This window comes from Heterodontus francisci, chromosome 30, assembly GCF_036365525.1.
Source record: "Heterodontus francisci isolate sHetFra1 chromosome 30, sHetFra1.hap1, whole genome shotgun sequence".
NCBI lineage: Eukaryota > Metazoa > Chordata > Chondrichthyes > Heterodontiformes > Heterodontidae > Heterodontus > Heterodontus francisci.
The window spans coordinates 56,073,971-56,100,368 of record NC_090400.1 but is presented as its reverse complement, the minus strand read 5'-3'; the positions used below and the strand labels follow the sequence as shown (position 1 = coordinate 56,100,368).

General features: G+C 41.6%; 1 protein-coding gene across 2 annotated transcripts in view; it reads right to left on the bottom strand.

The window, feature by feature from the left end:
* The window catches only part of med13a (mediator complex subunit 13a), a 178,956-nt gene that overhangs the window by 38,893 nt on the left and 113,665 nt on the right, over positions 1–26,398 (bottom strand). The window contains exons 11-18 of one of the 2 annotated variants that reach the window (XM_068010720.1): positions 24,322–24,544; positions 21,694–21,784; positions 12,675–12,793; positions 11,978–12,071; positions 11,112–11,329; positions 10,555–10,757; positions 8,255–9,186; positions 2,877–3,056 (exon numbers count right to left, since the gene is read on the bottom strand). In XM_068010720.1, coding sequence (XP_067866821.1) covers positions 2,877–3,056; positions 8,255–9,186; positions 10,555–10,757; positions 11,112–11,329; positions 11,978–12,071; positions 12,675–12,793; positions 21,694–21,784; positions 24,322–24,544 — 2,060 coding nt within the window. The remainder of the gene's footprint in view (positions 1–2,876; positions 3,057–8,254; positions 9,187–10,554; positions 10,758–11,111; positions 11,330–11,977; positions 12,072–12,674; positions 12,794–21,693; positions 21,785–24,321; positions 24,545–26,398) is intronic. The other variant, XM_068010721.1, reaches the window with a different exon arrangement.

Sequence of the window (26,398 nt, the reverse complement as noted above, 5' to 3'; positions counted from 1 at the left end):
CCTCCCTCAATTTCAGCTCATCTAAAACTTTGCAGCACACATCATATCCTGCACTGTACCACTCATCTATCATCCTGTCCTTCCTGACCTAGTGATCCCCTGTTCCCCCAAATTAAAATTCTCATCCTTGTGTTTAAACTCTCTTCAGGGGTTTGATGTCCCCAAGAACTCTGCATTCTTCCAACTCTGGCCTTGTGCATCGCCCCTCCCTTTATCCCACCATTGGCAGATATGCCTTCAACCATCGAGGCCCAACACTTTGGAGTTCCCTCCTAAGACCTACTGCTTTTTTTTTTTTAAAAACTTCCCTCTCCTCCTTCAAGATCATCCTTAAAATCAACCTCTGACCACCAGGTCAGCAAGGACAGGATGATAGATGTGTGGTACAGTGCAGTATATGATGCAGGCAGCAAAGTAGCTCTTGAAGGTAGCAGGTTTGTGCTCCCCTCACCACTTCTCAAGGAAAACATACTGGAAGCAATTTCTTTGCAGTTAGATGGCTTAAACTTGGAGTTACAGTAAATGTCGTGGTAGCAATATAAATTGCTTGTTATTGAGATGTTTTTATTTTGAAAACACGCATTTCTAGCTCAACAGTACAGCATTTGTTCAATAGTATAACAGCATTCATGGCAATCATAATGTTAATGAGACAGCTGAAAGACATAAAACACAATAATGAGTAGTTTTACATCACGCTCCACTCCAGTTTTAACCAGCATCAACTAGTTGATATAAACTAACTCTTCATATGTTGCCTCAGCTTTAACACAGCATACCCCTGCTCTGTTCAGGTTTAAGGATTTGGATTAAATACAGCTTTGTCCAATAAACAGGAATAGTAATACTGTTTGACTGGGAGCGTTGTATCTTAATAAACACTATTTTAATACACTTACCAGCTATAGATTGAGATCGGGAGAGGACTGCCAGGGTAGGGGGAGGGGGCTTACGTGATATCTAACTTTCTTCTAACTTTTCATTTGCATTTTTTTTGCTAGCATGTCGTCAAAGATCACGCCTAGTTATGATCTATTGTGAACAGGTGAGAACCATTACAATCTGTGATTAATCATCCAGTTAGTATAGGCATTCAACAACAAACAGCAGGTCAAAAGATCACGCTGTCCAACAAATGGGCTAGAGCATTTATTTTCTCTTCTAGACATTGAGTGGAGGGGGACAAAGCGAAGGGAAAGATAATCACTCTACATAAATGAAGTTCTGGGCATCCTGAACTCAGTTGGCATTGCTGAAGAATTAAAAGAATTGAATTTTGGCCATTATGTTCACACTAGCACCTCAAAATAAAGTAGTTATGATTTGATTGGCTCTTTGAATTAAACTTCAGTTGCCAGCAGTCTGGAATTCACCTTTAGTTCGACAGGAATCTTTTAAGGGACAATTTAGCCATGTGTAATTTATAGCTAATGGGCAGAGGTTCTGTAAAGATAAAATATGATCACAATGGAGGTTTCTATGCACTGAACAGCTACAAAACACATAAGCAAAACTGTGCCCAGTAGCCCAAGTTCACCATTCATGAGGAATTCTTTTATAAACAGATTACTTTAGCCCTTGTGGGTTATGTGGTTTTCCTCATTCATGGATTACATAGCATATTTCAAGTTTCCTATTTATGCATAATATGCTTTTCAATGTTCAAGTTAGACTGAAGAGATCCAATAATTGTTCTTCATCCTTTGCCTCACCCCACCAATACCCAAGTAAAACTTTAAACTCCAGTGTTTATTAACAGAACTGAAATATGTTTGTTCCAAATCTCGTGTGTCCATCCCCACCCTTTGCAGCACAGAGTAAATGTCTCAACTGAATGGAACTCTCCACCCTTCAGTCCTCCTGAATTCTCTTTTGCTAAAGCCGATGTTACCAAACTGGTGATATCCTCATTGAATTGAACTCACCAGCCACCTTTCCCATAGGCATTGCTGTTTTAATATTTGCTCCCAATGTGAAGCTTAGGATTTCACCCAATTTTTAAAGCCGAAGAAAACCAAATTACCAAGCAACTGAATTTGGTACAAATGATAAACAGCTGAAGACAGAGACAAAAACAAGGGAGGGAAAGGTGAAAAAGTAAAGACCAAAAACTGCAAATCCCAATCAAACTGTGGCAACTTAGATTGCTCAAGCAGCTGTGAACTACTTACTCTAGGACAGCAACAGAATTCAATTTTCATTCACCTTTGCTTCTTAACTACATGTTTTAAGTTTAGGACAATCCTCAGCGTATTGCATGAAAAAAATGTAAACAGCATTTTGTACTATTTTGGTCAGCAGAAATTATTGACATACCAGATGTAGCTCTATTCTTGCATTGCCCAAGACAATGGCACAAATTCAGTTAGACATATGCGCACAAAGAAATAACATTTAAAATCTGATTTAAACTTCTCAATATACATTACAAGTTAACTATAGTCAATGGAATCCACTACTGGCTCAAACGCAAGCCCCATGCCGAAAACCTACAAATTCTTCCTCAATAGTGCACGAGAAACTGATCAGACTATTAGACTTTTGGCAGGTATCAAACACTTTTTCAATTTCACAGTACAACACAGGACAACAATGATTAAAAACAATATACCTTTCCTGCAACTAACACACTCACAGTTTGGGGGGGGGGGGGGGAAAGAGGGTGGGGAATGATGTCCAAACTACCTTAAATTATCCTGATAATCATGATTTCAGTTGGATTCAGGCATCCAGAGAAGAAACAGATGATTAATATTGTTTAAAACATTGCTCTCATCAGAGTAGTGTTTGTTCTTGTAATCTGCATTAATGTAGTGTAAATATTCCAAAAATATATTACATCCAAAGGTAATAGGTGGAAGTTAAGAGCATTTTACCATAAGATCCCCGACCAGCTAATTTGTGGAACTGTTGCCAAGTGAGGGGCCCTTGCACATGCTGGATGCTCTCCCACGACCTGACAGCTCGTTTCTTCTGAATGGCATCCTGCAGAACAGGCTGAAGTGAAAGAAGCAGGCGCAGAAGATCTTGCGAACATAGCATGCTGACATCCACGGCTGGAGAAAGAACATAAATGTTGTCCATTACATGAGAATAGATCATTAACATCTGTAATTATGGGTGATTTTAATCTGCATATAGATTGGGCAAATCAAATTAGTCACAATACTGTAGAGGAGGAATTCATGGAGCGTATAAGAGATGGTTTCCTGGACCAATACCTTGAGGAACCAACTAGAGAACAGGCCACCCTAGACTGGGTATTGTGTAATGAGGGAGGAATAATTAACAATCTAGTTGTGCGAGACCCCTTGGGGATGAGCAACCATAATATGATAGAATTCTTCATCCTGATGAAGAATTCTGACAGTTGATTCTGAGACCAGGGTTCTGAATCTTAATAAAGGAAACTACGAAGGTATGAGGCACAAGTTGGCTATGATGGATTGGGAAACGTTGCTTAAAGGGATGACGGTGGATAGGCAATGGCAAACATTCAAAGAGTGCATGGATGAACTGCAACAATTATATTTTCCTGTCTGGCACAAAAGTAAAACGGGAAAGGTAACCAAACCATGGCTTACAAGGGAAATTAGAGCTAGCATTAAATCCAAGGAAGAGGCATACAAATTCACCAGAAAAAACAACAGACCTGAGGATTGGGAGCAGTTTAGAATTCAGCAAAGGAGGACCAAGGGATTGATTAAGAAGGGGAAAATAGAGTACGAGAGCAAGCTTGCGGGGACCATAAAAACTAACTGTAAAAGTTTCTATAGGTATGTGAAGAGAAAAAGATTGGTAAAGACAAATGTAGGTCCCTTACAGTCAGAAAGAGGGGAATTTATTATGGGGAACAAAGAAATGGCTGACCAACTAAATGCATACTTTGGTTCTGTCTTCACAAAGGAGGACATAAATATCATACCAGAAATGTTGGGGAAACACAGAGTTTAGAGAGAGGGAGGAACTGAAGGAAATCAGTTTTAGTAGAGAAATGGTATTGGGGAAATTGATGGGATTGAAGGCCAATAAATCCCCAGGGCCTGATGGAATGCATCCCAGAGTACTTAAGGAAGTGGCCCTAGAAATAGTGGATGCATTGGTGGTCATCTTCCAAGATTCTATGGACTCTGGAACAGTTCCTACAGATTGGAGGGTAGCTAATGTAACCTCACTATTTAAAAAGGGAGGTAGAGAGAAAACAGGGAATTATAGACCAGTCAGCTGATGGGGAAAATTCTAGAGTCCATTATCAAAGATTTTATAGCAGACTACTTGGAGAACAGTGGTAGAATCTGACAGTCAGCATGGATTTACGAAAGGACAATCATGCTTGACAAATCTACTAGAGTTCTTTGAGGATGTAACTAATAGAGTTGATGAGGGGGAGCCAGTGGATGTGGTTTATTTGGACTTTCAGAAGGCTTTTGACAAAGTCCCACATAAGAGATTAGCATGTACAATTAAAGCGCGTGGGTTTTGGGTTAGTGTATTGCGATGGATAGTAAATTGGTTGGTAGACAGGAAACAAAGAGTAGGAATAAACAGATATTTTTCCGAATGGCAGGCAGTGACTAGTGGGGTACCGCAGGGATCGGTGCTACGACACCAGCTATTCACAATACATACTAATGATTTAGATGAGGGAACTAAATGTAATATATCCAAATTTGTAGATTACACAAAACTGGGTGGGAGGGAGAGTTGTGAGGAGGATGCAGAGGCGCTTGAGGATGATTTGAACAAGTTGAGTGAGTGGGCAAATGCATGGCAGATGCAGTATAATGTGGATAAATGTGACATTATCCACTTTGGTAACAAAAACAGGAAGGCAGATTATCTGAATGGCTATAAACTGAGAGGGGGAATATGCAACGAGACATGGGTGTTCTCGTACACCAGTCGCATGCAGGTCCAACAGGCGGGAAAAAAAGGCAAAATTGTATGTTGGCCTTCATAGCGAGAAGGTTCGAGTACAGGAGCAGGGACGTCTTGCTGCAATTACCCAGGGCCTTGGAGAGGCCACACCTGGAATATTGTGTGCAGTTTTGGTCTCTTTATCGGAGGAAGGATGTTTTTGTTATAGAGGGAGTGTAGCGAAGGCTTACCAGACTGATTCCTGGGATGGCAGGAATGATGTATGAGGAGAGATTGAGTCGGTTAGGATTATATTTGCTGGAGGTCAGAAGAGTGAGCGGGGTGGGGGGGGGGGGGGGGGGGGGGGAAATCTCAGAAACCTATAAAATTCTAACAGGACTTGACAGGGTAGATGCAGGAAGGATGTTCCCGATGGCAGGGGAGTCCAAAACCAGGGGTCATAGTCTAAGGATACGGGGTAAACCTTTCAGGACTGAGATGAGGAGAAATTACTTCATCCAGAGAGTGGTGAGCCTGTGGAACTCGCTACCACAGAAAGCAGTTGAGGCCAAAACATTGAATGTTTTCAATAAGGAGTTAGATATAGCTCTTTGGGAGAAAGGGATCAGAGGATATTGGGGGAAAAGCAGGAACAGATTACTGAGTTGGATGATCAGCCATGATCATAATGAATGGCGGAGCAGGTTCAAAGGGCTGAATGGCCTACTCCTGCTCCTATTTTCTATGTTTCTATGAGTTGGTTTATACTCAAAATTTCAGAACATTTCTTCAAGTTTAATTTTAGGCTAGAAACTACAGTTGTTGCTATTAAAAAGACAAACAGAACACATTCTCATGACATGTTTGTCTGCTATTTTAACAAAGGCATTAAACTGTTTATTTTAATAAGGATCAATGATCGTTCCCAAAAAATGAACAGATGAATGCCATATAGACAGGTTAAGCGCTCATCAGCTAATATACCCAATGGTAATTTCTAGGCTTCGTTCACATCCAAAGCATAGTATGTAATCATAAAACAAAATCAAGGTAGAAGTATGTTATGTCGTCCTGCTTCACAGGGACCCCATCCATAAACATTCACTCCCTCTGATGCACAGTGTCAGCAATGTGTACCATCTACAAGATGCACTGCAGCAACACACCAAGGCGCCATAGACAGCACCTTCCAAACCCGCGACCTCAACCACCTAGTAGGACAAGGGCAGATGCATGGGAACACCACACCTGCAAGTTTCCCTCCAAGACACACATCCTGACTTGGAACTATTATCACCATTCCTTCACTGTCACTGGGTCAAAATCCTGGAACTCCCTTCCAAACAGCACTGTAGGTGTACCTACCCCATATGGATAGCAGCGGTTCAAGGTGGCAGCTTACCACCACCTTCTCAAGGGCAATTAGGGATGGGCAATAAATGCTAGCCTAGCCAGCAACGCCCACATTCCAGGAATGAATAAAAAAGAGTGGCTATGAACTTACTCAGATAAACAGACCTGAAACAGTAACTCTATTCCTCTCTCCACAGATGCTGCAGCCCTGCTGAGTATTTCCAGCATTGTTTTTATGATGAATTTACTCAGCTAGGAGATGATAGCTGGGAACAAATTGGCTGCAAAGAACACCATACCATGCAGGTATTCAGATTGATCTTGTAGCACACGTCAGAGTGCGACATAGGCTCTTACCATTCTGAAACATCAAATCAGTTTCTTCTAATCAACTGGAGAGAAGGGAATAACAGGGGGAAGCACTATGTTTTGAAGGTACTTTTTGCTTAACATTTTAAAGGGTCTTGGCCAAACTTTACCCCTTGACCATCACCTGCTTGTTTAACCAACTCACTGCCGTTTGCGACACTTTCCTGGTTACAAAATTGGCTGCCAGGTTTGCCTAGAAAACAATGTTCACACTTCAGAAGTAATTCATTGGCTGCAAAGTGCTTTAGGATGTCCTGAGGATGTGAAAAGCATTATACACATCCAGGTTTTTCCTTCACTTTCCTGTTATGTTAAAACTACTGCAAACCAACACTAACTCAGGGCAGTTCTGGACAACAGAAAAGTAAGGTTAAGAATTGGTAGGAAAGGGAGAATGGGGCAAAACATATTATAAAGGTGTAAAACATTTGAACCATGGTACCACCCCTTAACCAACTAAAAGTACTTTTGAAAAGTTGTTTCCACTTCCAAATTAGGTGGTGAGAAGAAATGCACACATAGGATTGCATTTTTTTTTTAAATTTTAAGATGGGGTTGTTCTCCTTAGAGAAAGTTGAGGGAAGATTTGATAGAGGTGCTCAAAATCTAGGGGTCTAGACAGTGTAGATAGATGAAGTGTTTCTATTGGAAGAAGAGTTGTGAACCAGAAGACATTGATGTAAAAGTGAATGGCAAAAGAACAAAACAGCAACATGAGGAAAAGCTTTTTTTTTTTAAGTATATAAAAAAATGCAGCTAGTGGTCAGGATCTGGAATGCACTGCCTGGAGACCGTGGTGGAGACAGATTCAATCACAGCTTTCAAAAGAGCATTGGATAAGCAACTGAAGAGAAAAAATTGCAGGACTATGGGGAAAGGGCACGGCAGTGGGACTAGTGGATTTGCTCTTGCAGAGAGCCAACACGGACACAAGCTAAATGGCCTCCTTCAGTGCTGCAACCATTCTACAATTCTATGTAAGAAAATATATTAGTTCAGACAAAATAGTAAAAGCTTAATAAAAAAGACTTTTTAGTTGGAGTGGGGGAGGGAGGAGATAAGAGACAGAAAGGGATAATGACCAGGTAAATCGAAAGGTAAAGCTAAAAGGGAGAAAAATCAATTCCTTCAACGTGCGAACAGTGAATTGACATAGTCTGAGTGCCGGAGCAGAAGCGTGCAAATTCTCACTGAACTACACATCTGCTAGAAATGAGTCCTACTACATAATTTATTTCTAGTAGGAAGGCTCAAAATAGCGCCATGAGCTGCTGCCAACCTCAGTTTTTAAAAAAAGAACTTGAATGGTCTGTCACACAAGTCAAGTGTTGAAGACCATTTGTGAAACTAGGCTTGAGAAAGTTAGAAGTTTGATAATGCAAAAGAGCTACATTCAGACACAGAAGTACAAACCTGGGACTACTTCAAATATTAAATCAACCTTTCACCAAAAATTAATTCAGCTTCCTTCAAAGCTTTTCCGTAACATTTCTAAATAGCTTGCCAGATATCATTAAACAAAATGCTCAAGTAAAGGAAAACAGAATCTGATGTGATTTTTTAACTGGAGCACTTTTGTACAGAACTGGAAAAGAGGAACAATTAGTGAAAAATTAGTCCATTTCTGAATAACAGATGAGCTCTATTCCTGGTCCATCAAATTCGAGTAACTCACCATTTTTTCTTGACCAGAGATGTAAACAAGAACTTTTCACAAGTGCTTCATCAAGCTTCCCTCCTGACATATTATCCATGAACTGATACCCCTGTTCCAAAGCAGTGTAACATTCCCTGTAGTAGTCTCTATCCTCCACACGTACTGGCGGTCCCACTGTTCGCAATTTTGCCACTACTGAAGGATCCACTGATCTCAACAGGGAGAAGGGATTAGTGCACTGGTCCTGAAGTAGCAATATCAACTCATCAGGCAAATTCTCAGGTTCCTTGGGGCCTCCTTCGCACTGTTCAAGAGAAACATTCCTGAGGTCCTCTAATCGCTTTTCAGCCTCACTACTGCAGTCTGTATTGCGCCCAATGATATCCACTTCATCTTCCAAAAAGAGCCCGGAGTTGTTTCCAAACCTTCGGTTCATGACAGCACTAAATCCACAAGTGCATGGATTCTGTGACTCTTTGGTAGGGTCTGGGATGTATAATCCAACATCAGCTCCTTTGATGTTCATGTTACAGACACAGACACAGCAGCTGTCAAAGCTGCAGTCTTTAAAGAGATTCATGACAGAATCAGATAGGATGAGGTTCACATAAAGACTGTGCGCCTCAGGGATGGATTGCACCGTTGCAGGTTCGACTGAATTCAGTGGGCGACAAGTCGAAGGTGTAGAGGCAGGTGAATATAAATCGGAATTCTCATACTTCACAGAGCCCTGAACGCTGGCTGGACCCCCACATCCACGAGGAGTGCGTGGGGTCCTTGGTGTCCTTGGAGTTGGTGCAGAGATGCGTGGAGTGGCAGGCGATGGAAGGACACCGGCACCACTATTACTGGGAGGAGCACTGTTCGTCACTCCAAATGGGGTATGCGTTTGTGGCGTGCAGGTCTGAATGTAATCCTGATCCATACCACTGCCAACACTGGGAATGTTTCTAGATAACAAAGCAGATCATCAGTTAAACCCAAAGAAAGTAACCACCATCAAGTCTTGAAATGCATACTCAAATTCAATTTTAGGACTAAAATAGCCTCAAATCTGTAGTCTACTTATTCCGTATACAAAATAAGTTGCGACACTGGCATACAGTATATATTCCAAGTACACTTGGTCATCAGTAAAATGTTGCAACAGTGGGCGGCACAGTGGTTAGCACCGCAGCCTCACAGCTCCAGCGACCCGGGTTCAATTCTGGGTACTGCCTGTGTGGAGTTTGCAAGTTCTCCCTGTGTCTGCGTGGGTTTCCTCCGGGTGCTCCGGTTTCCTCCCACATGCCAAAGACTTGCAGGTTGATAGGTAAAATTGGCCATTAGCAATTGCCCCTAGTATAGGTAGGTGGTAGGGAAATATAGGAACAGGTGGGAATGTGGTAGGAATATGGAATTAGTGTAGGATTAGTAAAAAATGGGTGGTTGATGGTCGGCACAGACTCGGTGGGCCGAAGGGCCTGTTTCAGTGCTGTATCTCTAAACTAAACTAAGATGCTTGAGTTATAAATTACTACATTTCATCTAAAAGCAATGCATACACAAAACGCACCACTCAATTCCACACCAAAACCTACACTAGTTGAAACTCTCTAAATAGGTGGCAGCAATCATGAACTGTTGGAAGGGTAGCATAGCAGCTGAGAGTTACAGTATTCTCTGTTACAAGACGCGATAAACACGGGTTGAACCCCTGCTCTAAAAGTTACAGATCCAAAATGCTCATTGGAGTTAACTCCCCTATTCATGGCATCGACAGCACCAGTCATGCACAAAGGTTCCATTCCAATGGATTCCTGTTGCTGATCTGAATCATGCCAGGTGAAAAGTGCAAAGGCTACCAGCAAGGCTGTTAAGAAAGTTTTGGGGGGAGGGGGGAGGTGGTGAAGAGGAGTGCTGATGAAAGGTCACTGGCCTAAAACATTAACTCTTTCTTTCTCCACAGATGCTGCCAGACCTATTTCCCACAGTGTTTTTATTTCAAAAATAATCCTATTCTCGCATTGCCCTGCATCTTCCCCGCTTCAAATATTTATTCAACTTTCCCTTAAAAGCTGCAACTACTCCCTGCAGCAAAGCACGTCACGCTCCTCACTCTCTTACTGATTTTAAATTCATGACCTCCTTATCACCGACAGCCAGAGGAAATAGTGAAAGTGAAATAGTCTTGCCCAATGAGAATCTTTAATATTTTTAAAACTTATTAAATCTTCTCTGCTACATTGGAATCAATTTGTTTGATACCTGTTATGTTTGAGTTCAGTTTGCAGGTAAACTGCCTGCACTTGCTTTACCAATGTGCAGCCTAAACTTACATGTCCCGGATGTACGGCATGGGAGGTACAGGAGGAAGCAGGTCCAGCTTGCCCACAGTCCACGAACAAGAAGGTCGGTAAACACACTCCTCCAGCAGTTTGACAGGAGGCAGACACTGGCTTGGTAAGATTTTCAGTGGTGCAAACATAGTACAACCCACATAACCTTGGCACTTCTCGGGGCTATAAACATAAGAAAAATCCTGAGGAAGAAAAAAGAGGACGACGTTAGGTAAGGTTTTATTACAACATGAGTAACAATGCTAGATCCATAGACAGCTTCATAGAAACCAGTCCACTTTCTCTCATTTCCTCCTGTGAAACATCTTGGAATGATTCCTTACTATAATGGCATTACATAAATGCAAGTTTTTGTTTTGATAACAGATCGTCACAGCCATGTTACTAAAGTCTTTGAGCATGAGGGCATGTCATTACAGTCTATATAACCAAATTAATCCGTTAAATTCATGACAACAAATAATCCTTTTAAAAACTTCAGGTTTACAAATAGAGTTTTGAAGTAGTTGAGAGTTATACATTTTTAGTTTTGTCACCTTGATCTCTGAAGGTTTAGGGCTACCCATTCCCTCTTCCACTTCAACCTTGAAATGATTCAGACTTGTTGCAGTAAAATGGTGGCCATCCAGAGTCATTCCTGGAGTGTTATCCAGGCCTCCAAACTCTTTGCAGTTAATATTCATTGGAGAGTAGCCTGGGCCATGTTGTTCCAAGGATGGAGGCGTTGGAAACATCTGCTGCAGATCTGCAGAACCTACAAGAACAAAGTAATCCAAGAATAAACTTGGGGGGAAAAATTCAGGATTGTAAGATTATTAAACTATTCAGGCTAGAAGTTAACTGAAGCCAGTAACACTGTGGTCACCTGCTGTAACTTTTGAGTCAATAGTTTACTTAACTACACAACCCACAATTGTCACATTTCTATACTTATGCTTAGTTCAAGTCCATACCACTATTCTTTAATCAGCTTCTAGGAGGATGCACAGAGGCCTGAAGCCCAAGGCAGAACACTCTGCTCTATTAATCTATATAGCGAGGGCTATAACTTTTATGATCATTAAGATACCCATGATATAAGAATAAGCCATTCAGGTTCTTAGTTAAATGTTATATAAACACCTTTTCTTAATGAGCTGAAAGCACAAATGAACAACCAACTCCTCCCACACAAGTAATAAGGTGCTCTCAGTTGTTTAAAACAAGTGTAAGTTGTGAAATACTTATTTGGGACATGGCTAATCTTAATGATTAATTACAGTGCCATCTTCAATGGTCAAAAGAAAAAGGTACAACAGCACTTTCCTTTTTAAAAGGAAACAATTTGTATAAATCAGGGAGACAATTATAATGGATTTTGGATTATTCATGGAGTATATTTTTTCAAAATAATTGTGCTTACTTATACAAGGGAATGTGTCAAAAGGCCCCGCCTTCGAATCCCTATTTCCCATTTTCTCATCAGATCCAACATGTGCATTTCGAGAACCAGTCTGCTGAAAAATATGAACAGTCATTTCTTTACTGAATAGTGGATCCCAAAACTCTGACTGATATCTATTGGCATTTTGCCTTTCCATAGTTACAAATGATGCATAATCTGGTAGAGAAACCAATTCCAAGACCTATTTGCACCTATATTAAGTAAACCGTGCAACCTCAATTATTGCTTTGTAAGAACACATTTTTGTTCACGTTTCTTCTACATTTAATAAAGACAATATCTTGTTGACTTAAGAGGGAAAAAAGTTAAGCTTTCTAGTGGCACACGGTCAGAAAGTTTTAATAGCATACTCTTAAAAATAATACAACCAAATTGTGCTCTCCTCTCCCAAAAAAGTATGCACCCCCATGTGCAGTTTGTTATGCATGTATGAAAGATCCCTGCCTTGAGAGTAGCCCACATCATACAGCACGGAAGCCTGGTGGTCAGCACAAGTCAAGTAATATCCTACACGTATGGCAGTTAGTTCCCAATCTTCTGCTATGCATGTACTAGCAGCTGACAGAACCAGAGTTCAGGTCGCCTTATGTCCCCACTGGAACAACCAAGGAAAGCATGGGTAAACAAACATTTCAAACCGGGCAAAATAACTCACCCCAAGTTCATCCTCATCATCAAACAGATTGTCAAGGTCTTTGTATGAGACAACCAGATCAACCTCATTCATGAGACTGGTGGATGCAGTGCGACTGTGTGAGGGTGATTTTTGTCCATCTACAATACAATAGAGAAAATCTGTTAAAAATGCACATGACGACTTGTACAAGTTCTAGACTCATACTTCTGATTACTGTTAAACCTTAATGTGGCAAGTGACAAATGCAGTAAATTAGTATAAACTGGCTCCCATGTCTCACTACAAATGCAACAATAATTACACTTCTAAACTACTTCATTGGCTGTAAAATACCTTGAGACATCCTGGGGATGTAAAAGGCACTGTATAAATGCAAGTTATTTCTTTCAATTGAAACCAGAGTCTGGTAGCTTTAGTGGTTAAGGCAGCAGGAAACTCTGAAAAAGTCCATCTTATTCACCTGTTGACAGATTATAAAGTCAAACAGTAGCTGACTAAAAGAAATCACATGATGTTACCAATGTATGATCACCCAAACACAAGTTTTTACATAAAATTACATAATATATTCTTAAATATTGACATGATCTCCACTTTAATCACTAGCTCTGGAAAAAATAAAAAGGTTTTCTTGCTCTCTATCCTAAATTTTATGGTTTTTAATATATTCGTCCCTTTGTTGCAGACCCCTGTGTACTCAAATTCAATTTTAGGATTAAAATAGCACAGCTGCACCTGCTACCTAGGCAACAGCTGGAGAGTGGAGAGATCACATGGTGTAACGTAACTTTTAACAGAGTAAAAACCAGCTAAAACCAGTTGAGACTCCAGCAAAGCGTGCTTGCCTTGAAAGAAGAGAATTCTCTCAGCAGAAATTCTACAATGAGCCACAGGCTGTGTTAATTGCCTAAGAAGAAAAAAATCCCTTCTGAAGAGAACATTCGTATTACTGGTGGGAGAAAATTCCTTTTTCTTTACTTCCAATCTAAGACTCTTTGCTTCAAGATTGACTTTCTCTCGACTGATTGTGTTTTGTGGAATTCGCAGTAAAGCTTCGACTGAAACCTACCAATTTTAAATTCCAAACATAGACCTGGCATTATACCTAGTGTTGAAAGAACTGTTTGACGCCTGCTGCAGCCGAAGTGTCAAAGTGCTTTGAATGCCCAAGAAAAGACAGTTTCATCAAACCCGCGTGAAGACTTTGAGTGGCATTTGATTATGTTTAAACTAGGATACTTCACCCATCAGGAACGTAACCCACAAAATAATATAATCTAGTTATTTATTTATTCTTAAGAAACAGCTAATTTTTAAAAACGGTAACCATTGATTTTTGAGTGAGAATGGGGGGGGGGGCCGTTAAGGTAAAATAAGTTACAAGGTCTTTACACATTGGTTTAGGATTTAGTTTTTAATAAATAGTTAATTTGTTGTTGTCTAAAGATACCTGGTTTGGTCTATTTTATTCTGGGGGTTACTAGAGTGTTTAATTTGGCTGTTTTCCGGTTGGAAGGGAAAACTTAAATAATATGCTGCGACCTGTGGAGTGATGGGACTGAATTGACAGTGCATTGCTCCCACCTCGGTCTTAACACAGATTAACAGTAAAGAATTCTACAAATTTGATTCCCTGCTCTCACTTCCTCCTTGCTGTCCGTAACCCTCACTACCTTTATTTTAAGAATTACAAACTATATTATTAACCAGCCTTTTCTCATAATCCAGCCCAGTCAATATTATAACTAGAGACAGCTGTAATATATTTAACTGTAGGTCTGACATCCAGAGCAATTCATAACATAAATGGTCACCTGCAAACCAGGTCAAATCACAAAATACGGCACATTACAACCAAGACGTATTCAAAATACTCATCAGGTGGAGAAAGTCATTAACTTCAAATAAGGTAGTAAAGGTCAATGGGAATGAGGGGAAACAAAGTAGCCAAACAACATATACATATCAAATAGCAACCATAGTTAAGACTACATGATGATGCAGTTACTTTAATAACCATGTGGTAAAGTACTGAGCAATGTCCCCTCTAAACAATTTTTCATTGTTCACAGTCTGTTTCATTTGAATACACAACACCATTGAGTACAGGTATTTAAAAAGAAAAAGGAGTAACTAAAGTGAGCATTAGTCCTCTGGAGCCTGGGGAATTAATAATGGAAAATAAGATGATGGAGGAATTGAACAGATATTTTGTATCTGTCTTTACTGTAGAGGAGAGAAATAACATCCTAGAGATAGTGAATCAGGCAGTGAAAGGGAGGGAGGAGCTTAAAACAATTACAATTACCAGGGAAAGGGTACTGAAAGATTGGGCGGCACTGTGGCGCAGTGGTTAGCACCGCAGCCTCAACTCCAGGGACCCGGGTTCGATTCTGGGTACTGCCTGTGCGGAGTTTGCAAGTTCTCCCTGTGTCTTCGTGGGTTTTCGCCGGGTGCTCCAGTTTCCTCCCACATCCAAAAAAAACTTGCAGGCGATAGGTAAATTGGCCATTGTAAACTGCCCCTAGTGTAGGTAGGTGATAGGGAACATGGGATTACTGTAGGGTTAGTATAAATGGGAGGTTGTTGGTCAGCACAGACTCGGTGGGCCGAAGGGCCTGTTTCAGTGCTGTATCTCTAAATAAAATAAATAAATAAAAGCTGACAAGATCTCAGGTCCTGATGGACTTCATCCTAGAGTCTTAAAAGAAGTGGCTGCTGAGATAGAAGATGTATTGGTTTTAATTTTCCAAAATTCTCTAGATTTTGGAAAAGTCCCATCAAGTTGGAAAATAGCAAATGTGACTCCTCTGTTCAAGGAGGGAGACAGAAAGCAGAAAACTACAAGCCACTTAGCTGAACATCGGTCAGAGAAAATGCTGGAATCTATTATTAAGGAGGTTATAGCAGGGCACTTAGAAAATCTCAATACAATCAGGCAGAGTCAACATGATTTTATGATAGGGAAATCATGTTTGACTAATTTATTGGAGTTCTTTGAGGAGCTAGCAAACAGTGTGGATAAAAGGGAATAGAACAAAGAACAAAGAAAATTACAGCACAGGAACAGGCCCTTCGGCCCTCCAAGCCTGCGCCGATCCAGATCCTTTATCTAAACATGTCGCCTATTTTCTAAGGGTCTGTATCTCTTTGCTTCCTGCCCATTCATGTATCTGTCTAGATACATCTTAAAAGACGCTATCGTGCCTGCGTCTACCACCTCCGCTGGCAACGCGTTCCAGGCACCCACCACCCTCTGCGTAAAGAACTTTCCACGCATATCCCCCCTAAACTTTTCCCCTCTCACTTTGAACTCATGACCCCTAGTAATTGAATCCCCCACTCTGGGGAAAAAGCTTCTTGCTATCCACCCTGTCTATACCTCTCATGATTTTGTACACAAAATCTGTGGATGTGCTATACTTAGATTTCCAGAAGGCATGTGACAAGGTTCCACAAAGATTCTTCTCTGGCCTCCTTGTCCTGAGACACAATGGGTATGCGCCTCCAGGTGGCCAGTGGATTGTGAAGCAGCGCCTGGAGTGGCGATAAAGGCCAATTCTAGAGTGACAGGCTCTTCCACAGGTGCTACAGATAAAATTGGTTGTCGGGGCTGTTACACAGTTGGCTCTCCCCTTGCGCTTCTGTCTTTTTTCCTGCCAACTGCTAAGTCTCTTCGACTCGCCACACTTTAGCCCCGCCTTTATGGCTGCCCGCCAGCTCTGGCGATCACTGGCAACTGACTCCCACGACTTGTGATCAACGTCACAGAACTTCATGTCGCGTTTGCAGACGTCTTTAAAGCGGAGACATGGAAGGCCGGTGGGTCTGATACCAGTGATGAGCTCGCTGTACAATGTGTCCTTGGGGATCTTGCCATCTTCCATGCGGCTCACGTGGCCAAGTCATCTCAAGCGCCGCTGGCTCAGTAGGGTGTATATGCTGGGGATGTTGGCCGCCTCGAGGACTTCTGTGTTGGAGATACAGTCCTGCCACCTGATGCCAAGGATTCTCCGGAGGGAACAAAGATAGAATGAATTGAGATGTCGCTCTTGGCTGACATACGTTGTCCAGGCCTCTCTGCCGTAGAGCAAGGTACTGAGGACACAGGCTTGATACACTTGGACTGTTGTGTTCTGTGCCATTTTCCCACACTCTCTTGGCCAGTCTGAACATAGCAGTGGAAGCCTTTCCCATGCGCTTGTTGATTTCTGCATCGAGAGACAGGTTACAGGTGATAGTTGAGCCCAGGTAGGTGAACTCTTGAACCACTTCCAGAGCGTGGTCACCGATATTGATGGATGGAGCATTTCTGACATCCTGCCCCATGATGTTCGTTTTCTTGAGGCTGGTGGTTAGGCCAAATTCATTGCAGGCAGCCGCAAACCTGTCGATGAGACTCTGCAGGCACTCTTCGGTGTGAGATGTTAAAGCAGCATCGTCAGCTAAGAGGAGTTCCCTAATGAGGGCTTTCCGTACTTTGGTCTTCGCTCTAAGACGGGAAAGGTTGAACAACCTGCTCCCTGATCTTGTGTGCAGGAAAATTCCTTCTTCTGAAGACTTGAATGCATGAGAGAGCAGCAGGGAGAAGATCCCAAACAGTGTAGGTGCGAGAACACAGCCCTGTCGCACGCCACTCAGGATAGGAAAGGAGTTTGATAAGGCACCGCTATGCTGAATTGTGCCTTTCATATCGTCATGGAATGAGGTGATGATACTAGATTACTAAGCAAAATAAGAGCTCATGGCATTGGGGGTAACATATTAGCTAACCAATCCTCTATCCATGCTAACAGGAAACAGTAGGCATAAATGGGTAATTTTTGGGTTGGCACAATGTGATGAGTGGATTGCCACAGGGATCAGTGCTGGGGCCTCAACTATTTACATTTTATATCAATGACTTGGATGAAGGGACCAAGTGTATGGTTGCTAAATTAGCTAATGACACAAAGACAGGTAGGAAAGTAAGTTGCACTGAGGACATGAGTGGGCAAAAATTTGGCAAATGGAGTTTAATGTGGGAAAGTGTGAACTTATCCACTTTGGCAGGAATAGTAGTAAAACAGATTATTTAAATGGAGAGAGACTGCAGAACTCTGAGGTACAGAGGGATCTGAGTGTCCTGGTGCATGAATCACAAAAGGTTGGTATGAAGATACAGCAAGACAAATGGAATGTTGTCGTTTATTGCAAGAGGAATGGAATATAAAAGTAGGGATGTTTTGCTATAGTTGTATAGGGTATTGGTGAGACCACGTCTGGAGCACTGTGTACAGTTTTGGTCTCCTTATTTAAGAAAGGATATAAATGTATGAGAGACAGTTCAGAGAAGATTCACTCGACTGATTCCAGGGATGGGGTATGGGGTGGTTATCTCATGAGGGCTGGACAGGTTGGGTCTCTATCCATTGGCGTTTAGAAGAATGAGAGGTGATCTTAGTGAAACATATAAGATCCTGAGGGATCTGGTCAGAGAGGATGCTGAAAGGATGTCTCCCCTTATGGAGTGGAGGCCACAATCAGATCAGCCATGATATTAAATGGCAGAGTAGGCTCAAAGGGGCCAAATGGCCTACTCCTACTTCATATGTTCGTAAATCAGGACAAAGCATTTACTTTGTCAATTGTGAATGAGCTCACATTCCAAATCAAATTATTTAACATGCAGAATGTGAACGAAGTTGATTTAATGCACTTTTACACTGCCCTTTGTTTAATCTGGATGTAGGAGACTGGCATCTGTACACTAGCTTCATGTGTTTACACTGCTAAAATAACTCCCATCTCCAACAGCAGAATCAAGGGGATTCAATTTTAACTTAACATGCCTGTTGAGAAACTTATGGAACCAGGTGCAACACTGGGTCTACATCCTGCCCAATGTTGTTCCCTACTGAAGTCAAGGAAGAGTAATATTGGGTGGGGTGTAAATTTCATCCGTTCCCGTGGCATCCTTGCCTGTTAAGTTAGGTTATTACCCCGACAGACTCAGTTTTTCATAGGTCTACGATCTTGCCATCAGGATGAGATAACTGGTTTTAGCCATGTAAATTTAGGGAAGTAGCTCACAGATACCACACCCCGATATATGAACTAAACAAGCATTAGCAGTCGAGTGGTCACTGTAAGCAGGATTACTGTTCATTCACTTGATTTATTTTACTATTAGCGAGTATAGTTAAGTTTCTGATCAACATCGATCTTAAAAAATGTTTTTGCCAAAGATCAAATAAAGGTCCAAACAGCAGTCTTAATCACCCACAAAGCAATTATATTTCAATGACATGTAAGAAAAAGACTATTCTGAAACTGAAAGATACCTGACGTTGGAATCAGGCATCATTTAGTTAATAATTACTCAAGCTAACAAAACAGTAGATCAATGTATTGTACTATTTTCAACTCAAAATAAGGGGAGGGCAGCTAACAGAAATTTGATAATTTTCTAAAACTGGCAACATCTAAACAATCCTCTCTTCTGCATCACTTTTTCAAATTTGGCAAATGCCTGAAGACAATAAAATATACATTAGGTTGGCACAAAAAAGTTCTGACAGTATTTAATTACATCAAGTGCCCAATAATCAGCGATTTCCCACATCAACGTAACTACTATTCTTTGATTTCTAGCTCTGAAAAGAAACATTTGAAACTGAAGATACTGTTCAAGCACAAACAGCATAAAATAAGAGCAAAATACTGCAGATGCTGGAACTCAAAGGAGAACAGAAAGTGCTAGAAATACTAAGCAGGTCTGGCAGCATCTGTGTAGAGAGAAACAGAGTTAATGTTTCAGGTCGGTGACCTTACATTTCTAACTTATGTCAGTTCTGATGAAATAGGCTTTGAGCAAGTGAAGGGGGGGGGGATGGGGGAGAGGGGGGGGAGGGGGTGGGGGAAGAAATAGAACAGCAGCAGCAAAAGGAAAGATCTGTGACACGATGGAGGACAGGAGAGATTAAATGACAGATCTTATGGAATAGTAGGCAAGCAGAGTGCTAAATAGTTGTAGTAAAAGATAAAGCATTTGTCCAGAGAGTGTGCTAATACCAAAATAATGAACAGGTCTGTCCGAAAGACTAGCACATTGTTAAAAGATATAAAAATAAACAGGGCTCATGGTCCGAAATTAATGAACTCTATATGGAGTCCAGAAACTGTAGAATGCCTATCAGAAAATGAGTGCTGTTCCTCAAGCTTCCATTGAGCTTCAGTGGAACACAACAACAGGCCAAGGACAAAAATTTGGGCACGACAGCAGGTTGGTGAATTAAAATGCAAGCAACCAGAAACTTTTGTCATATTTGCGGACCGAGCGAAGGTGTTCTGCAAAGCGGTCACCCAATCTGCATTTGGTCTTCCTAATGTAGAGGAAACCGCATTGTGGGCTGCAAATATGTATACTAAATTGAATGTACAAGAAGTAAATCGCTGCTTCACCTGGAAAGTGCGTTTGGGGCCTTGGATGGGAAAGTGCTGTGGGAAGGGGACGAAGTGTCGGGTGATGGAAGAGTGGACCGGGGTGTCACGGAGGGAATGATCCCTTCAGAATGCTGAAGGGCGAGGAGGGGGAAGATGTGTTTAGTGCTGGCATCACGCTGGAGGTGGCGGAGGATGATCCTCTGGATGTGAAGGCTGGTGGGTGGAAAGTGAGGACAAGGGGAACCCTGTTGCAGTTCTGGGAGGGAGGGGAAGGGGCGAAAGCAGAAGTGTGGAAAATGGGGTGGACCCTGTCGAGGGCCCAGTCAACCACAGTGCAGGGGAATCCTCAACTGAGGCAAGAGGAAGACATAACAGAAACGCTGTTGTGGAAGGTTGCATCAGAACAAATACATCGGAGACAGAGAAACTGGGAGAATGGAATGGAATCCTTACAGAAGGCAGGATGTGAGGAAGTGTAGTTGAAGTAGCTGTAGGCTGAGAATAAATATTAGTGGCCAGCCTATCCTCAGAGATGGAGACAGAGAAGTTGAGGAAGCGAAGGGAAGTGTTGGAGATGGACCATGTGAAGGGGAGAGAAGGGTGGAAATTGGAAGCAAAGTTTAAGAAGTTTTCCAGTTGGGGTGAAAGCAGGAGAACGGCACCAACAGAGTCATCAATGTACCGGAAAGAGAGAGTTAGGGGAGGGGGGCCTGAGCAGGACTACTCAAAGACAGTTACATGGGTTTCCTCCGGGTGCTCCGGTTTCCTCCCACATGCCAAAGACTTGCAGGTTGATAGGTTAATTGGCCATTATAAATTGCCCCTAGTATAGGTAGGTGGTAGGGAAATATAGGGACAGGTGGGGATGTGGTAGGAATATAGGATTAGTGTAGGATTAGTATAAATGGGTGGTTGATGGTCGGCACAGACTCGTTGGGCCGAAGGGCCTGTTTCAGTGTTGTATCTCTAAACTAAACTAATTTCTAACTTTTGCCAGTTCTGATGAAAGGGCACAGAACTGAAACATTAACTCAGTTTCTCTCTACACAGATGCTGCCAGATCTGCTGAGCATTTCCAGCACTTTCCTTTCTCCCTCAACAGCACTAACCTTGTTCATCACCATGCAGTCAGCACCTTTAAGTAAGGTAGTAACCAAGCAGAAAAAACAAAAATTATGACCAAGTGTTTCTACCCAAAATGTTAACCTACTTTCAGATGATGGGCAACCTGCAGCATCTTTCACTTATTTGTATCAAAACAAAATGCAGTCACATGAAAACAAAAACATATACTTCCAAATGTTGCACTTTTATTAGTCATAGAGATGATGGTTTATTGGGGAGAGAAGCAGCAGGAGAAAAGAGGAAGCAACTGTCAACTATGTTCTGTTCAGAAAGCCAAGAGGTTGGGGATAGAACAGGAGACAAATCTTTACACACTTTTATAAGCTTTATTTACAGATAGATGTATTACAAACATGCACCTCCTACCCTAGCCACTGCAGTTTGTCTGCTCCTATTTATAGGAGCACATGTGAATCCCTAGTTAATGCCCATCACCTGCATATAATTAAACACAATTAATATGCAATTAATATACAATATATTATACCTGGCTTTGTTCCAGAATTGAATATTGACATGGCATCCTCCCCTTCCGCTGGTAGTGTTGAGTGGGATACACCAGCATTGTCGTTGTCTCCCTGTAATACAGAAACTGAAATTTACACACATATCCATGTCTAACTAATGCAATTCACATTCAGATTTAATTTGGATAGGTGGAGAGTGGAAGATGGATGTAACTGACAACATTATACCAACACTTAAAAACATGTTCCTTTAACTGAAATCTAAATAAAATGCCTTCAAGTCACAATCCTCCTGACGTACGGTTGGAAGGGGCGGTTGGGCACACCAAGCATAGGCCACAAGGCTTTTCACAACAAAGGAAGTTAAAGTGGCAGCAAATCACCTGAACACATCTTACACACTTTGCAATTAGCTTTAGAGTACCATAGGCAGAGGCCTGAAGGAAGGACAGCACTCAAAAAGGAATGGTGGGAAACGGAGGAATTAAGAGATCGATAAAGTGCAACCAAAAAAAAAAATCTGTAAGTAATTGTATACGTCTCTGCAGTTTGAAAACAGTGACAATGAGAAAACAATCAGTTGTCTTTTCTACATTTCATGCCGCAGCCTGAAAAAGCCAAACAGGCAACCCTTTCCCACAACACAAGCAGAGTTAACAAGTGGTGTGGTTTTTATCCAAACAATACAGCTTAACTAAATCAAAATCATCACTAAAATTACAATAGACTAAAACTACACACTACAAGCAAACCTTGCAATTTTCTTATACAAATATATATAAATGTTTGTTCTATAAACTTCACTGTTCTTTCCAACACCATCAACCTGCTGCTAAATGCAAGAATCTACTGGGTAGACAGATAGAAAATATATGCTCTGCTTCTGTAACAGACTTTATACAGAATTAGTCTATAAATTGTGCTTCCACTTCTGCCTGGAACAGTGCATGGAGCTCCATATGCACTGGATTTGACAACCATCTCCAACCTAAATACAGCAGAGTACATTTTGAACTATGGACTCTGCTGCCCGTATACCCACATCAAGTTCTGTTCACTTATCACCCCCATTCCTTGCTGAACCAATGGGCTCCCAGGCCCACAGTGCATGCAATTTAAAATTTTCATCCTCGTGGTTAAATCCCTTCATGACCTCAACGCTTCCCATCTCTAACTTTCCTCCAGCCATACCATCCAACTCCACCCCAGAACTTTCCATTCCTCTAACTCTTATGTCTTGTGCATCTCCCTCTCCCTTCACTCCACCTTTGATGGACATGCCTTCAGTCATTTCAGCCACATGCTCAGGAATTCCTGCCCTAAACCCATCTGCCTCTCCATCTCCAACTCCTCCTTTAAAGGACCTGCTTAAAATCCACCCCTTTGACCAAGGTTTTGGTTATCCTTCCTAATATCTCCTTCCCTGGCTCAGTGTCCATTTTTCCCAATTATGCCACTGAACTGCCTTGGGACAGTTTTCAACGCAAAACATAGTATATTAATTTAAGTTATGTTACGTCAGGCTGAAAAGATTTCACCTGCCCTCGTCATTAGTGAAGTCTATACACGAGTATCAAACACCATCAAGAAACTGATTAATAGGTCATTTCTCATGCTGCTTGTGGGAAATTGGCTGCAGTTTGCCTACAGGACAAATATTAACACTTCAAAAAAGTAATAGAAGTAGCTATGGTGCACTCTGGGATATCCTGAGGTTGCGAAGTGCACTAAATAAAAGCAAGTTTTTTGTTAAAAAATTTTAATCACTTAATCACCCTCACAAACAAGGCAATGACACACTTTAGAGACAATGAACAGAAATAGCAGCTGTTCAGAGTCAGGGGTAGGTGTAGGAATAACTGGCAGGACCAGTCCTACCTGAGGCTCAACCACCCACCACCACCACAAAGCCCACAACATAGACCAAGCAAGTTTTCCCAGCTGTGAAATGGTGTGACAGTACAATGCAGCAATATGAACTTCAAAAAGGAGGGAAGAGAGGTGTTATTAGAAATTAACTGGTTAGCAGATCTTTTCCACTTTCAACTTTCTGAACAGTCAATATTTACAAAGCAAATGGAAATATCAAAATAAAATGCAACTCTGATCCAAAGCAACACTCACTGAATAAACAGGAAATTTAGGCACAAAATACTTGTTGGAGGAATAAGATTACTTCAGTTGATAATCAGTTAAGTAAGAAGGATTTTATAATCTGGCAATGCAGAGTTTAATACTCGGGCACATTGCAACTAAAAGCAGAAACACACCGTAAAGCAGCTCTCAGCAAATTTAGCAAGTGTTGCCATTAGGTTCAGTTAGTATTTCAGGAGAAAAAAAAAATAACAGTTAAAAATAATCTGCTTTAATTTTGTACCAATATTTTCAGTGTACCTCAAATGGGTTCCATTATTGAATGACAGATCCATGACCATTATAGTGTTCTTATGCATAGAAAGCATTTCTGAATTATACAAGTTTAATAAGGATGAGTGATTTAGGCAGTTCTTTGTTCACAATTCAGGCATACTGTAAAGTTTCACATGCTCATGCTTACTGAAGTCCTAGCGACCACACTAAAACCATGCACAAACTAAATTTTCCCTGAAATATAACATTAATGGGAAAACACATCAATTATAATTCACCTTTTGTGCATGTTTCCTTCCCGGGTCCCTCTCACTGCCTTGCTTGTCTTTCTTATCAAGAAAGCTGAACTCCTCATCACCATCATCAAATGCATATGGATCAACTTCCAACTTGGAATCAGCCTCTAGGCGAAAGTTCTTGTAGTGCTGGTTTCTACTCTGGATGTATCCCTGTACTCGCTCTTCAGAAATCTTCAATGGCTTATTTGAGCGTACCACCAAACTTAAAAGCAAAAACAAAATTATTCAACTTGTATAGCAATGAATAAGCACTGAAAGTTGCCTTGCCCGATTTGTATGTAAAAAGCAAAAAAAAAGGCTTTGAAGCACCAATTTCCAGCCCAATTTTGTTCCAACTGACTTTTCCAGACACAAAATTATACGGTTGAGGTTTCGGAATCGTTCCTCCAAAAACTAATTGCAAATGCTGAAAAATAATATTTACCTGCTTTATCTAGAAAGAAGTTGGGAATAAATAGTTTGTTCATTGTCACAAATTTTTTATATATTGAAAGCTAACAATTCTGTGTGTTTTTAAAAACTGAGAAAGGGGAGTTTTCTGTGAACATTGAATGCTAAAACCTGATACTTGAACTGAGAGACAGACTGCAAGACACCTGTTCCAAACAGCAAGGGAAATGACAGGTCACATGACTTGATTGCTAGTATTTGTTTCATTTTTTGCATTGTGGAGACCAGTAAGCTGGACAAGCAGGAGGCGGAACAAAATAGCTGGGACCTGTTTTTTGCAGAACAAATAAAAAGATCTCTTCCTGAAAAAGGTTTGCCTCTCTCAAAAAGAATTTCTACATTTGAGGTGGTGGCTGTGGTCTGCCTGGACAGAGGAAAAGACCCAGGAAAACTGGAGTTGCTGCTCTCTGTGGAGAAAGGCTCCTTTACTGAGAAGAAGCCCTGCATTTTAAAAGGTAGCAGATTCCTATCAATTCCAGTCTCGAAAAATCTCTGCCTCAGGAGTGATTCCTATTGCCTCTTATGTTTTGGGAGATTCTGAAAATTCAAGAAAGCTTCTATTGCTAGACTGCTTTTTAAAAAGCCAAATAGACCTGTTGCTGCACCCTTTGCTGAAAGATGTGTGTGATGCCTGCTGCAGACCAAGTTCCGTGAACGCCTACCCATCACACTTCATCAACCTCACCTCGAGACACTTCGAGTGGCATCCGACTATTCGACTCTGGGACACCTCAACGACCCAGAAATATCCTAGCAGAACTTGACAACCTAATTATATCATGCCCAAGAAACAGTTGTAAACTAAAACATCCTTTTCTTCTGGTTAACCATTTATTTTAAATGTATATTCGTGTGCATGAGGGTTAGGAAGAAGTTGTTTGAAAAGAATCCTTTCACAAATATAGGGTTAATATTGTTTAAGACTCACTCTTCACTCTTTGGCCTCCTTGTCTCGAGAGACAATGGGCGAGCGCCTGGAGGCGGTCAGTGGTTTGTGGAGCAGCGCCTGGAGTGGCTATAAAGTCCAATTCTACAGTGACAGGCTCTTCCACAGGTGCTGCAGTAAAATTGGTTGTCAGGGCTGTTACACAGTTGGCTCTCTCCTTGCACTTGTCTTTTTTCCTGCCAACTGCTAAGTCTCTTCGACTCGCCACGCTTTAGCCCCGCCTTTATGGTTGCCCGCCAGCTCTGGCAAACGCTGGCAACTGACTCCCACGACTTGTGATCAATGTCACAGGACTTCACGTCGCGTTTGCAGATGTCTTTGAAGCGGAGACATGGACGGCCGGTGGGTCTGGTACCAGTGACGAGCTCGCTGTACAATGTGTCCTTGGGGATCCTGCCATCTTCCATGCGGCTCACATGGCCAAGCCATCTCAGGCACCGCTGGCTTAGTAAGGTGTATATGCTGAGGATGTTGGCCACCTCGGGGACTTCTGTGTTGGAGATACGGTCCTGCCACCTGATGCCAAGGATTCTCCGGAGGCAGCGAAGATGGAATGAATTGAGACGTCACTCTTGGCTGACATACGTTGTCCAGGCCTCGCTGCCGTAGAGCAAGGTACTGAGGACACAGGCTTGATACGCTTGGACTTGCGTTCTGTGC